The sequence below is a fragment of the Ceratosolen solmsi genome, unplaced genomic scaffold, assembly GCF_000503995.2.
Source record: "Ceratosolen solmsi marchali unplaced genomic scaffold, CerSol_1.0 scaffold53, whole genome shotgun sequence".
Lineage (NCBI taxonomy): Eukaryota > Metazoa > Arthropoda > Insecta > Hymenoptera > Agaonidae > Ceratosolen > Ceratosolen solmsi.
In genome coordinates this window covers 733,861-749,600 of record NW_011948441.1, presented here as the reverse complement: position 1 = coordinate 749,600, position 15,740 = coordinate 733,861, and the positions used below count along the sequence as shown (strand labels likewise).

The window sequence follows — 15,740 nt, the reverse complement described above, 5'->3', positions numbered from 1 at the left end:
CTTACCATTTTCTGAATATTTCGAAATTGCGTTTTACTTTTTCTTTTTAATATTTATAAGTCTTATTTTTTTTTCTTTGACGTTTATGGCCAATTTTGAAAAAAATTGGTTACATAAAAAATAAAAGAATGTGCTACTATAATCAAAAACTTAAATTTTTATTATCCAAATGTATAGTTTACATATACATTTACTAAATATTTTGTTTTAAATATTCCTTTGGATTTTTATCAGCATAGAGCACTGTTTTATCAAGAATATAGAACATTTTTTTTTTTGAGTTTGGAATATTGTTATTTTAAAAAGAACTTTGTATAATTTAAGCACTCTTACTAGATGGAACATTTTTAACACTTAAATTAAAAAGGTATATTTATACTTTAAAATTCTACTAATTACTTAAATAACATAATGGTGAGTGTTTTTTAATTTCAAATTAAATTAATTTATATTATTAGTGCAAAAAAACTAGAATGTAGACAATTTTTACATAGTATTTTTCATTTCTAAAATCTCCTTAGCCACATTACATCAACAAATGTGAAAAATATTTTAATAAAAATATAAAGATCGACTGATCATAACAAAATGGATATAGGTGTCATTAATACATAAAACTATTTTTAGTTAATTCTCTTAATGTATTTTCTATCAAATTCATATTTTATATTAATATTCTTACTTCTCAACGATATATTGTTCTCTCTGTATTGAGTTAACCTTAATTGTCGTTTTTGAAGCATTTCACATTAGATGTAAACTTTTAACTCAATTGAATGATGAACCAAATTTTTTAAATATACATATATATATATATATGACAAATTAATTTCAGTGATCCATGCATCTAAATATTGATAACACGTGATAATTTTTGCACTCTATTGAGCAGTAAATCACCCTGCTTAACCATAGCCTGATACTGCCAATTTTTACTGTCTGGTCTATTTGTTTCCACTACTCCACCTACCCTGTCAACTTTACAATGTAAACGACCTGCTGCAATAAAACGTGACAGTTCCCTTAAAAAAATTAAAGAAATATATTTTTAGTTGACTTGCAAATTTAAATTTGAGAATTATTCATATTTTGTTTAAATTCAAAGCAATCATAGAAAAGATCTTACTGATCGATATATTCAATTGTGACTCCAAAGGCTTCTGCCATATATTGGAGAGTCAATGACCTATATGATTCAAGAAGTTGAGTATAAGCTAGAATACGCATTTCCCTAACATAATATCGATAATGTGGAAATACAAGAAAATCTCGGCGCAGTAAACCTTCAACGTGTGCTACAAATAAAAAACATTCTATCAAAATTTATCTTTAATATATATCAATTTTTTATACGATAATTATTATCTTGGATATATAAAATAATATACTTACCAAGATTTTTAAAGAAATCCGCATAGTGACAATTATATAAAGAAAATAAATATTCTTTACAATCAGGATTGCTGTGTAGTGTTTCTAAAATTTCTGAACCTTTGATAATTTTATCACGTAATTCATTACGAGGTAAACTAATCATACTTAAATAAACGGTATATCGAACAAAAGTATTGTAATCCATAAGTTCATAACTTGTAAATGTACTGATGGTATCAAGGAAAAAGTTTGCAGCTTCTTTAAAATCACGAACAGCTATACAATAAGTTCCTTGATATACTTTTAATCGATTTCTCCTATCCCAATCCCCTCCTTCTTCTATTAATCTATAAAGTATAAATATAAAATTAGTATAGAATAGTTATGAAAACATAAAAAAAAATATAAATATAACAACGTTTCAGCTTTCTCAATATTTTTAGTAATAAGATCATGGTCCAAATAGAAAAGACCAATTCTAATATTATGAAAAACGATGTCCAGTCTATGACCAAGTGATACTGTCTTATCATATGTTTTCTTGAAAGCAGCCAATGCACCTTCTTTATCACCTATTCGACAAAGATGCTCAGACTTTTTCAAATTTGCTTCTCTAACTTCCATTTCGCCTAAATTTTTTTCAGCATCTTCGATAGTACTATCAAGTTCTTGTAATTGTTCTTCATTTTTTGTCTTCATCGTTGCTAAAAATACTTCATCGACTGGCCAACTTAAATCTCTACAAACTTCTTCATAAAATGGTGCCATATCTAAAACACATTCAATTATTTAAATAGATTTGTACTTAAATATTCACTTATTGTATTCAATTATTATAATAATGGTTTTAAAGAATTAAATAAAACAAAATTTGTGATTAAAAATCTTACATATTCTATAATATATTATTATATTATTATATTATTTTATATTATTATTCTATTATTAAATAACAAAATAAATATTAATGGCGAAATAAACCACAATAAGAGGTTAGGTCATTAAGAGTTAAATAGCATTGGAAAATTATAAAATCGTTCTTCGTAAATTTATTAAAATATAAAAAATAGACACGATTTTAAAAATGATTTGAAAATCACCAATGTTAGCACTTGTTTGTAATAATAAGAGTTTAAAAAAAAATGCAGTCTCACTTTCGGCTTTGATGGCATCAACTAGTTTCGTCTTAAGAGCAACATCATTCTTGTGTTCTGGTAAACTCAAAAGAAATTTTGTTTGTGCCAACTCCAAATTAGGGTTCTTTTCGAGACCTTCCTCTTCTAGATTTTCCAACGGCATTTTCTTCTTTCTGTAAACTATCTCGCCAATAAGACGTTGTAATATTGTAACACCGCGCGAGATCACACAGCAGCCCGCACTCTACGATTTTATGCCCTGAGAGAAGAAAAAAAAGCTATGCAACGGCTAGTGGCGCCAAACTAAAATACCAATATGAAAATGCTGATTATAAATGTTTACGCTGATATTTTACCATATTTGGCATAAAAGATTGATCTTTGACATTGAGTGTCAAAAATTTATAGTATTTTTTGTGAAGTAGAAATGATAATTAATGTGTTCAAAATCTGAGTGGACTAAAATGCTTATTTAAATATACAGTTGAAACGAAATGCTTTCGTAAATACTTTATTGTTAACATGACCTTAATTAAAAATTAAAATTAAAAATAGTGTTAAAAAATGGAGCTTATATTTAGAAACAAAAGAAGAGGCTGCTATAGCTTTATTAAAATTTTGTATTATCTTATTTTTTATTATTTCCAAGTAATTTTAAACCAATTTCCGACATATTGTTACACAAATGTCATTTAAAAATTAATACTAAAATCAGTTACTTATTTAATTTTAATTTATCATAAATGTTTACTAATTTTTCTAATTTATAATGATGCATTTTATTCATTTACCCGTAAATTAAATGAAAAATTGAATTAAAATATTTATTAAAAATATACATATTTTATACTGTTTTTAAAGATACCTAAATATCGTATTACTTAATATAATTATTCAGTCTGTGGAAAATCACATTTAAACTTTTATACTTCACAAATTTATACGTTTTTCGAGTAATAGAGAGAAAAAAGTAATATAATATTTATTTAATGTAAGGAGTTACTCAAATAGGGCATTTTCATTTATTTTATTTTTTATTTCAATTTTATTTTTAGCTATATTCTAATAATTTAATAAGAAATAAAAGTATTAATTCATAAATTAAAAAATTTACTAATGAAATTATGTAAGTTAATATTTATTTAAGGTAACATGAAAGAAAGTAAAAATAATAAAATTCATTTCTCTTTTCTTAATAAAAACCTCAATATTTTTTTATCACTTATTTTTAATAATAAATTTTATTCTAAAAATAATCTATACAATTTTTATATAAACATTCAATCAATAGAAAATTAAAAATGGAATTACTTTTAGTACTCCATTATGTTTCTTGGTATAAAAAATATGAAAATACAATTACTTTTAAATGAAATGTAATATTAGTATGTTTTAATATCATGATTATTTGTCAGGTTCGTTTTATTATTAATTCTAAATTTTTGCCTTAATTGATCATTAAAACCTTCTCTATTTCTTGCTAATTCAATAGCATAAAATTGTATCCTAGTTGTCAATATACTATTTTCTTCTAAATAATCATCATTACAATCAGATCTTAATAAAGTACCAAAACTGTAATCTTCTACAGAGTATTTAAATTGTTCACAAAAAGGTCTCCACTTTTGCTTGCCTGCTTCAGACTTTAATTCATCTTCGTTTATAAAATCCACTTTTATATCTGGAAAAAATTCTCTGAAAGTTTTGTATATTTTATCATCATGTGGTGTAAGTCTTAATAATTTAGGATCCACTGAGCATAAAATCTAAAAAAAAATATATTTCTTTACTTACAAAATTAATAAAACAAATATAAATTTCATCGTACATTAAAATATATTTCAGCATGTTCCACAGCTTTTACTACCCACATAGCTTCAATAGATTGCTGAAAATATTATAAACAAAAATCTATTTGTAAAACATAAATTTTTAAATTAATTTTAATTAAAGATTAAAATACAATAAATAAAAAAACTTACATCATTTTCAAAATTTTCTTCTCGCGTCAATGATCTATTTGATCTTGAAATAAGCTGATCATCTGTCTTAATGAAAAGGTTACTTGTTAATAAATTTCAATTATAAAAGTATTAAAACAACTTATTAATTACATGTGTAAAATGCTTCAATATTCAAAATTTGTATGTATTCATTTTTATACATATTAGGAATATTAAAAATAACTAATTATGTAAAACTAATATTTCTTTTAAATATGTAATTAATAATTATTATTTACGTGTATATTTTATAAATTAATAAATGATTCATGCAAACATGAACAAATTATTACTAGGAGGTTAAGATATTTATATCCAAAATATTTGCTTAAAATTTTTTTAATATATATTTATACTTTTGTTAATACTTACATTTTTTGCTTTATTCTTCATTTTTTCATTCATATTTTTTTTATTTCTTATTATTCTTACAGAATATTTAATACCATAATTTTTACGTTCAGGTAAAGTAAAGATAACTAAGCAAATATACGGAATGTGGCACCACCGTCATTGATAGTAACAGAAATATTTTAATCGAATCTGAAGCAAATATTGCAGACGTTGCTAATTTTTATGAAATAGCCTGCTAATTATTTTTACTAAATTCGAAAATTTAAAACAATCGAAGTTATTTTGTTTATAGTTTTTTTTATTATATTTTGTTTAATACATATATAAAAGAATTTTTTTCTTAATGATACGTATTAATTGATACGTTTAATTTACAAATTTGAATAATGAGACAAGAAAAATTATATGATAATTCAATAAAATGTAAAATAGATACACATAAAAATGAGAAGACATTTCCCAGGTACCGTTTTTTTAAAAAACTTGTACCGATTGTGGTTATAACTTTTGCAATTATGCTTGGCATTTGCGGCTATATGGAAGTACGTGTGAAGACTCCGTTTAGCAAAGATAAACTTGTTGATATAAGTCGCTTGAATAAAAATCATTATTATTGGGGTTCCTATAGACCGGGTGTTTATTTTGGAATGAAAACAAAAGAACCATTTTCACCTGTAACTGGATTAATGTGGTATTTTCAAAGTACGTTGCAAACAGGTGGCAAAGGATTAAGACATTGGTGCACACAGGATGATAAATTAGAAAAATATGGTTGGACTAAACATGATGGAAAAAATTTTGGTATTCAAGAAATAGTTGACAATAAAGTTTTATTAAAAACTTCATTTATTAAATATAATCATGGACATAACGGTGGAGATTGGACTGCTAAAATTAATGTTTCACATATAGAACCAAATCTTAGAAATAAAAAGATATCACTTTTATATTATATTGCGATTGAAAATAAAACAGATGGTAATATAAAACCATTAATTGATTATTTAAGCAATTCATTAGTAGGAATTGAAGGGCAAACCAAAGAATTAGGATATTTTGATTTGAGTTTTAATGTAGTCAGTGAAAATGTAGTAGATCAATCTTACTTAGTAACAACTACCCCCGATTTAAGTTATATAACAAAATCAGTTTTAATAAACTTTCAGGTTGCAATTGATAAAGAAAAAAGGAAAAAGAAGATTGTATTACCTAGTGAAACATTAAAAACTAATAACAAACAAATATCGACACCTAATTTGATAGTATTACAAGTAACAGGTGAATTACCTTTAGAATTAGAAGTTATATTTGAACATCATAATTTAGAAAATCAAAATAAAAAACTTACTGGAGAAAATTATAATAAAAATTTGAATAAATATGAAAAACTTTTTGATGTCAAATTTGAAGAAATTTTTAACTTAAATTCAAAAGGATATACACAAGATGAAATTAATTTTGCAAAATTAGCTTTTTCTAATATGATTGGATCTATTGGATATTTTTATGGTTCATCCCAAGTACAAAGTATTTTGAATGGAGCTCCTATATCATACTGGAAAGCACCTTTATACAGTGCTGTACCAAGTCGAAGCTTCTTTCCCAGGGGTTTTTTATGGGATGAAGGTTTCCATGGTTTACTTCTATCAAATTGGAATTTAGATATAGAAATGGATATTATTAGTCATTGGTTTGACCTAATGAATATCAATGGCTGGATACCAAGAGAAATGATTTTAGGTGAAGAAGCATTAGCAAAAGTTCCTCAAGAATTTGTTACTCAAGATGAAAGTAATGCTAATCCACCAACATTTTTCATAACTTTGCAATATATATTGGATCATAAACGTGATGAGTTGTTATCAAATCACATGGATTTACTTAAGAAATTATACCCCAGATTAAATCAATGGTTTCAATGGTTTAATTTAACACAAATCGGTGAAATTCCTGGTACTTATAGATGGAGAGGCAGAAAATATGAGACAAATATTGAATTGAATCCTAAAACGTTAACGTCTGGATTAGATGATTATCCAAGAGCATCGCATCCAAGTATTGATGAACGTCACATTGATTTACGTTGTTGGATAGCTCTAGCTTCTAAAACAATGGCTATTATATCTGAAATTTTACATAAACCATCGCACGAATATAAAAGTACTTTTAAATATTTATCAAATAACAACTTGTTAAATAAATTACATTGGTCCCCAAAAACTAATACCTATGCTGATTATGGTCTCCATACTGATAAAGTGAAACTGCAGAAATTATCTCAAACTTCTAAGCAAATAAAGTCCACAGAGAAAGTAAGGGTAGTACTTGAAGAACCAAAAAATCAATTTGTAGATTCTTCATTTGGATATATTTCTCTCTTTCCTTTTCTTTTACGTTTGATAGATCCTAGTTCATACCAACTCAAAAAAATTTTGGAAGATCTTCAAAAACCTGAGCTTCTTTGGACAAAATATGGTTTAAGATCTCTTGCTAAGATATCTCCAATGTACATGAAATTTAATACAGAACATGATCCACCATATTGGAGAGGACCGATTTGGATTAATTTAAACTATATGACTGTAGCTGCTTTACATCATTATGCCAAAGTAGATGGCTTATACAAAGCAGAAGCAGAGAAAATATATTTTAAATTAAGAGATAATATAATAAAAAATGTTATACATCAATATAAAAAAACTGGATATATTTGGGAAAATTATGAAGATAATTTAGGTGAAGGAAAGGGTAGTCATCCATTTACTGGTTGGACTTCTTTAACAGTTCTATTAATGGCTGAATTATATTAATAGTTTTGTCATTTCCTAATTAAACTGAACAGATTTAACATTAAGTTGTAAATATGAATTTTTTTAAAATAAAGTTCGTTATTTTACACATTTCATTATATGACAATTTCTGTAAATATTTATTAGTATGAAGTAATAAATTTATAATTTATAATGAAGCTGTAACAAAGCGTAAGTACACATTTGAATACTCTATTGTTATTTCTATTACAAATTATAGAGTATAAATTTCAATTTCTAATACCATTACTAACTGAAGTATTATGTGTTTTAAATATATTTATTTAAATTTCTCAAATAATATGCTATGTATCATCATATTATCTTATTATAAGAATCATTGTGTTATTAAGAATATTTTTTGTAATCTTCATAAACTGGATATTTTAAATTTGCATGAGTAGTCGATGATTGATCTTTATTACTTTTAGAATCAGATAAATAATTAGAAAAAGTAGCGTTTAGTTTAGCAGCATTTTTTCGTTTAGTTAAAATCATCTGGTATCCATCATTAACCTAATAACCAAATGAATATATATTCAATTATTTCACACATGAATATTATTGACAATATAGTGGATAACATTTATATAAGAAACGTATGTAATCTTACATATTTTAGTCACAATATTCAATACACAATTTATTTCATCAAATCTATGAATAAATTTTTTTCGATTAATCTAAGTTTGAATACATTTATTTATACAAAATTAGGCTTAAGTGTAGATTAAATATAAATAATAATAAATTTAATTTTAACAATAGTAAATAGTGGACATATTTTAAACTAATAATTAATAATTATCTATACTAAAAATACCTTAATAAAAGAAATAATTTTAATTTAAAGTTTATACAGATAAATTCAATTTATTATACTGAAGTAATTGAAACAATGTTTAAAATTGATATAAAATATTTGTTACTTCTTTTTCGGTTGGTGGTATTTTTCTGCGATATCGTAACCAAGCTTCCCATTCGGCAGGTAACTCTTGTTCAAAATCTGTTTTATTCAAGGGTGTAAAATATCTTCTAATTTTTTTCATTGTAGATTTTGAATTAATAGTTTCATAATACTTGGTACCAAAATGATCCGTTCCAACACATGTAGTTTTTGGAAAGTTTGGTTTTATATATTCAATGAATTCATAAAACATCATACGAAATAAACCTTTTTCTTTTCTTACCATTTTGTTATAAAAATTATTCCTTATTATCTAAAACAATCGATAGCTATTTCTTAAACCATACAATAAAACATTAATATATATTATATAAAGTTTTAAAGTAATTAAATTATAATTAATGTATGATCAAATGCTTGAAGGATATTTTATATTTAAAATCAATTAAAAATGAAAAAAGAAAGATATTAAATAATAAAATACTATTACATTTACTTATTAGACATTATATTAGTTAATTATTTATAATTATTATATAATTATATATTATTATATAATTATTTAACAAATTGTATCATTTATTAACATGTATTATGAAGTACAAAGAAAGTGTAATATAGACAAATATATTTACATAATTAAAGTTATGAAATTAATTATTTGTACCTATGCATAAAAGTAATGTTAAACAATAGTTAAATTTTACAATTTATTAATTTTATAAATAAAATAGTCATATATAGATTGTAATGAAAAATATGTACGAACAATTGTTAATTGCAATTCAAGGTAAATAAATAAAAATAAATAATACTATTTATATATCTATTTTCAATACTATTTTATATTTTTAAATACATTTTGATCGTAAATTGGATTTATTTAATTTAAAAAAAAATATATGCAATCATTTTATGTATTTCATAATCCTTTAAATTTTATATAATTATTGACAGAAGAAAACAAATACAATACTTGACAATAAAGTATATATGAAAACATTTTTTACCGATTGTAATGCAATTATATTACTAAACTCTAGATAACAGGAACAAAGACCACAGTTAGTACGTTTTTTTATGTATAAGAGGTTAAAGAAATTAAGATCTCAATTTATTGACGAAGTATTCGGTAGGGGTTTTATTTATGTTTCATCAGACCTGTTTTATTTTATTTATATTTTATTATAATATAAAAAACAATTATTCAAATACATTTAATCACAAAGACAGATGTTAAGAATGTTAATATTAAAATTGAAATATATATATATATATATATATATATATATATAAATGATAAGATGAAACTATTAATATATTATTATTTAATTAAAAAAAATGTATAAAATAAATATTTTTTAAATATCATTATAAATATAAAGTTTAAGATAATAGATCGTATCAAGTTCATTATTGTTTGTAAATAAAAATATATAATTTTTTCTTTGCTAATATCGTTACTCGTTTGAAAATCCTGTAAAACATCAGATTGAAATTGTGCATATTCAAAAAAACTAATTGGATTAAACTCTGCATTTGGGTCTCGGACAAATAGACGCAATTTTAGCTACTGATAAGTGCAGGAAAAATAAAGTTTTTCATCTTTGTCAGTGGCAACAAGACTACTAATTGTATAGTTACGCACAGAGTACCGTTACAGAGCACCATGAGATATACATATTCTGTTTATATTTAGAAAAATATTTATTTAAGTTTCTTTTTTTTTATTTAGTTTTTTTTTGCTTATAACTGATTACTGTTACTGATTACTGTTGTTTAAAAGTTAAATAGATAATGTCGACATAAGTAAATGGCATCGGAAACGATTTCTTTATTCTGAAACTCCAACTTTATGCTGTTGTTATTTTAAATTGTAATTATTAATTTACATGTGGTATACGACACGTTTTTCGAACAATATTTTTATAACGTTATATAAACCACAAATCTTGTATTTTAACGAGTAGAATAATTTATTAAGAATATTGATTAATCAACTGGAAAATACCTCAGAACACCATTGACTACTGTGTTCAACGCACATATATGTATGTGTTTGCCAAATTGTAAATTAATTTCTTGCTTTGTTCAATTGGAATATTGTATTTCTTTTTTACCTTTGGCTATATGTATTTATATCGATGACCTTGATTCGATTGATAATGATAGTGATAATTTCGAGCAAAGAATAAAACCATGAACTGAATTAATTTTCTCAGACAAGTCCATGAAAAATATTTTTATATATAATTATAATTTACTCTTATATTCTATTATAATTGTGATAGTTTCATTAATAATTAAATTAATTTGTTAAAATTAATGGGAACCATTTCTTAATTTTCAACTTGTAATAGTAATGATAGATTTATCGGGTTTAAGATGTTTGATTGTTATCTTAGAAACTGTCATGAGTTCTCAATTTCTACTAATCCATAATCTTAATGTATTTCAGAAAGAAAAAATAAATGTTTCTAGTGCTTACAATACTCACTCATTCACCATAAGCTATTACAATGTTTACGATACTTCATAATCTAAATGCTAGCATAATTATACTTTTTATTCATATTCAATATTTTACATAAAATAAAACATTCTTAACATGCTTTTATAAGTATACACACGTGTAAAAATAAAAAAGGGAACATTGCATTAATTATTAAATTATGGAGAAAGGAATATTTTTAACTAAAATTTTTAACTAATATTCATATTGTGAAAATATATTTGAATATATTACAATTATCTTACTTAATCTCATACCACATTTTTCTATTTTCCTTTAATATTTTCTTTGAAAACGATATTTCAATTTTATAGACAATTAATTTGCTGCTTCGCGAATGATTATTTTAAGAAACAAAATTTTAAAGAATTTTTAAATTACAAAATTTGGTTTAATTACGATTTAAATTTTCACAGGATTAATAACAAATATACATAATAATATGCAATGAAAATACTCAAAATCATTACAATGTATTAAAGGTATTAAAAATTTTATTAATCATAAATTATATTATTCGTTAAGTATTGAAACGTTTATTTATACGCACAAATATTTTATACGTTTAAATATTGTCTTTTAAGAAAAAATTCATTCTTGAAAATGGAATCCATTAAAATTTAAAAAAAAAAATTGAAACTTTTTAGTAATAACAAGATAATATTTCAATATTGTAACCACATAATGCAATATAAGAATTATACATTAAATTAAGTATATAATTTGATAAATTTTATATATCATATAAAATATAGTTTTTGTAGAGTATAAAATTTTTTAATTTGTGAGTTCGATATGTTTTGAAAAGTAACATAAAAATCAAACTCACAGATTAATTTTAATCGAGCGAGAATCTAAAAAGCATTCATGAATCTTGAATCCCATTGCTTACATTAATTGTATTTAATTGTATGATATTGTAATTTACCTTAATTGTAAATAAATCAATTTTTGTATTTATATTTTAATTAAAATCTAATTTTCAATTTAAGTTACAAGATTAATGTCAAATCAATAATTGCATAAAAGAAAATAGTATAAAATACAAAGATTAATTTACTTCACTTGAATTATGATACAATTTGTCAAGATACTTATATACCAATTAATATTAATAGTTAAATAAAAGAGTAAGGACAATTATTATTAATAGTGCAAGTCTGAGTAGAAATATCGGCGTGATTAGAAAAGGAACATAGAAGATCGTGTTACAGAGATCGCGCAGAGTGCAAATCCGTAATATCCCACATACGACATTTTAGAAGCAGAAAATCTTACACTGTAGCACGAAGAAAATGAGGCTTTTCCCTTTTTACGCTGCATAACTACATAAACCACGAAAGAAAATGGTGAATGATGGAAATACACAATTTATAAGGAAAAATGCAATTATAATAAGTAGAGCACCACACGTGTTTCAATCTGAACTGAAAGAAATAAAAATAATGTTATTTTGTATTTTTTGTATATTGAAGTATACGGAGATAAACTTCAAAACATATCCTTACATAAATTATGATAAATATAAAAAAATGCGATAGAATATATAAATTTGTAAATATATACATGAAGAATATACGATTGTGTAACTGAGTGGTATAAAACTGAATATTTCTCGAAAAAGAAAATCATACAACATATGGAAGCATGAATTTAAGTTTTGTAAATAAGAAAATGAAAAAAATCACAATTTGCCGATAATGAAAACACATGTAGTGTGTTTTTATCGTACATGGCATTGAGTTTGTAGAAGGACACAAGGATGTACCACATATACTTTTAATAATCGAAGCGTTGAAAAGTTTGTTTTTGTACAATAAAATATACAGAAATTTTTGTAAATGGAGCCCTCGAAAGGGTTGGAGTGAAGAAAAATGTCAAAATTAAAAGTATAGACAAATGTTGCAGATATTAACGTTCCTTCGTCTCTATTAAAGTTTAATAAGGTAAAGCACGATGGACATAACTAACGTAGAATTATTTTGAGAAGGAGAAAACCAACGAAACGTCCTAACCTAGTACAATTCATTATTATTGCGTATGCGCTATATACAAATATGTACGCATATGCATAAACACGAAGGTGTGTTTACGCGTTAGAATGCGTTTTTGTATAAGTGCATATCTCTATAAGTAAGCTATATGCTCGGATATGGAGAGAAAGAGAGAGGGAAGCAGGGAGAGAGCGTGTGATCAAGAGTGACGGAGTAAGCTGTTAAACTTCAGGAGGAGGGAGTAGAACGAGAACTATTTGGTACACACGGGTATGCGGTATGAGTGTGGTGTGTGGTGTGCTGTGGTTGAAAATGGCCGTCGAGCAGTGCACGGCATCGTTGAGTTGCTGTCTTTGAGCTACCGTAAGCAGCCGCTGCTCTGATTTTGAACTAATGCCACTGAAATAGAGCCTTAGTGTTGTCGTCGAGAACTTTGAGAACTCGTATATACGTGCGTGGTAGTGGGATTATCGGGATTATCAATCCGTAGGCTCAAGTCATACGTGTGCATGAGTAGTGCGTGCTATTTGGCGATTGTATGGACAAGCCTAGTATCGTCTTGTGTTTTACCTAACCTCAAAATCTCCTGGTAGAGTGCGAAATGAACAAAACACAAAACGTACTTAAATATATGTATGCATATAGTGTCTTGTGAAAATTTTAAAATATTTCGGAGCTACGAATCTCAAAAGAAATGTACGAGAATCGCTCTTATACAAGCTTGTACGTATACACGGTGTTTTCCTCTATCTTTTATCATCGACGTTGGGAGGAAGTGAGACTTGGCATATAATAAAATTACCTCCTAAATATATAGTGGTTTTTCTTAGAGAAATAATACGAGAACGAGGGAGAGACAGAGAGAAAGAGAGAGAGAGAGAGAGAGAGTGAGAACGAGAGAGGAGGAGAGAAAGGGAGAGAGAGAGAGAGAGAGAGAGAGAGAGAGAGAGAGAGAGAGAGAGAGAGAGAGAGAAAGAGTGAAAGAAAGGAGATAGAGAAAGAAGAAAAGAGAAGAGAGAAAAATCGAGCAGGTGAGTTTTGGTGTATATTTTACTTCACAGCATCTCGGTTGTTACCCTTGCTATTCTCGTTGGCCCCTTTCACCAAACAACCGTAGATGACCATATTCAATCATTTATCTTATAGTCTTATTCGCCTTTAAGTGACGCGTATACGCTGATTCTGAAACTCTAACCGTTAGATACTTTGACAGGCAGTGTATTGTTGACTATAACGTTTTTTGCTGTTTTTTTGACTGTTGATTTACACGTTTCAAATGTAATATTTCGCAGTGTATGCATTTAGGTGCAAGCATACTTCATTATTTGTTAATCAGTCGTTTAATGGTAATTATTATTTCATTATGTAAGAGATATAGCGTGCGTATACAATATTTTAATTCTGCAGCAATTTTTTGAATCTGTTCTCTCTCTCTCTCTCTCTCTCTCTCTTTCTCTCTCTCTTTCTCTATCACTTTTACACATATATAGTCCTAACCCTCAAACTATTTCACTGTAAGTAAATGCAGAGATGGAGAAAGATATACACGCGCGCGCATATATCTGGCTATGTGTGTGCAGACGTAACGTAATCACGCAAATTCACATGACTTTCTTCTCGTAGTATAACGATGCTGTCACATTAATACATTAACAATAAGAAAAAAACGAAAAGAGAGATGTGCACCTGTCTGTTGTAGTTCCTTACGTATTCATTGAACATAAGCGACAGTGAGAGAGAGATAGAGAGAGAGAGAGAGTTGTATGTTGAGAAAAGAGGGTCATTCGTGTGAGGACGGATTTGTAAATTCTATCTGTAGTGAATACCTCTATGGAAACGATAGGTAGACGAGGTTTCATGTTGATTTTACCCATATTTATGAAATTTATTTCTAATTCTTTATAATTGAAATCTTACACGAGTGAATTTAACAAAAAAGGTATAATGTATTTTACGATCTATAAAGCTAGTTGTACTTTCATCACATTAATTTGTAAAAGTAAAATAAAATATACAAACACATTTTTTAACAGCAAAATTATTATTTATTAAATATTATATAATATATAATATAAAACTAAATATTAATTATTTATTACATTTTTATTTTGATATATTAATTGTTTTTTCTTATAATTACATCCAGAAAATTTATAATTTTATTTATTTTTGTTTTTTATTTTGTTTTGTTTTATTTCGTTAAGACTTACATATTGTTATTGTTAATAGAATAATTTTTATTGTTATAAATTTACATGTTTCTCTAATATTTAAAATGTTTATGTTTATACATTGAGTTGGTATTTTTTGATATTTTTAATTACTGGTTATACTACATAACCTTTATTTTAAATAATTAAAAAATAATTTATAAATTTAATTAATGTGCTTTCATGAATTCATTTAAAATTCAAATTCAATTCATTCTAATAAAAATAATATATATGAAAATACAGTAGGAAATTATTTTTGTGTGATAAAATATATGGTTATTTTTATTTATAACTATAAATTTTATTTTCTTTACGTCTTAGTAAATAAATCCTAGAAATGCGTCTATAAAAGTATATGTAAATCAGAGAAACTTATTGAGTTTGTAAATTGTTGTAAATTTAAGTTCTACTAATTATGAAAATCTAATTGTTAAATT

General features: G+C 25.4%; 5 protein-coding genes across 5 annotated transcripts in view; 2 read left to right on the top strand and 3 right to left on the bottom strand.

The window, feature by feature from the left end:
• Positions 1 to 808: 808 nt before the first annotated feature.
• On the bottom strand, positions 809 to 2,857 carry Rpn7 (regulatory particle non-ATPase 7). Its single transcript, XM_011503884.1, has 5 exons — positions 2,529 to 2,857; positions 1,793 to 2,144; positions 1,393 to 1,721; positions 1,127 to 1,295; positions 809 to 1,022 (listed from the first exon to the last, which is right to left on the bottom strand). Exons 1-5 carry the CDS (start codon positions 2,671 to 2,673, stop codon positions 848 to 850), a joined length of 1,170 nt encoding a protein of 389 aa, XP_011502186.1. The 5' UTR covers positions 2,674 to 2,857; the 3' UTR covers positions 809 to 847.
• A 981-nt stretch (positions 2,858 to 3,838) lies between these two features.
• LOC105365727 (protein PBDC1) lies at positions 3,839 to 4,962 on the bottom strand. The gene is made up of 4 exons (XM_011503960.1): positions 4,946 to 4,962; positions 4,493 to 4,574; positions 4,339 to 4,398; positions 3,839 to 4,276 (listed from the first exon to the last, which is right to left on the bottom strand). The coding sequence occupies exons 1-4, from the start codon at positions 4,960 to 4,962 to the stop codon at positions 3,893 to 3,895; spliced, it is 543 nt and encodes a 180-aa protein (XP_011502262.1). The 3' UTR covers positions 3,839 to 3,892.
• A 278-nt stretch (positions 4,963 to 5,240) lies between these two features.
• Positions 5,241 to 7,770, top strand: GCS1 (mannosyl-oligosaccharide glucosidase). The gene has a single exon (XM_011503883.1). The coding sequence runs from the start codon at positions 5,254 to 5,256 to the stop codon at positions 7,675 to 7,677; it is 2,424 nt and encodes an 807-aa protein (XP_011502185.1). The 5' UTR covers positions 5,241 to 5,253; the 3' UTR covers positions 7,678 to 7,770.
• A 255-nt stretch (positions 7,771 to 8,025) lies between these two features.
• On the bottom strand, positions 8,026 to 8,871 carry LOC105365726 (mimitin, mitochondrial). The gene is made up of 2 exons (XM_011503959.1): positions 8,607 to 8,871; positions 8,026 to 8,193 (listed from the first exon to the last, which is right to left on the bottom strand). The coding sequence occupies exons 1-2, from the start codon at positions 8,868 to 8,870 to the stop codon at positions 8,026 to 8,028; spliced, it is 432 nt and encodes a 143-aa protein (XP_011502261.1). The 5' UTR covers position 8,871.
• A 5,212-nt stretch (positions 8,872 to 14,083) lies between these two features.
• Positions 14,084 to 15,740, top strand: part of Slik (Sterile20-like kinase) — a 36,082-nt gene continuing 34,425 nt past the window's right edge. The window contains exon 1 of the mRNA XM_011503882.1: positions 14,084 to 14,121. The gene's annotated coding sequence lies outside the window, so the exon portion shown is untranslated. The remainder of the gene's footprint in view (positions 14,122 to 15,740) is intronic.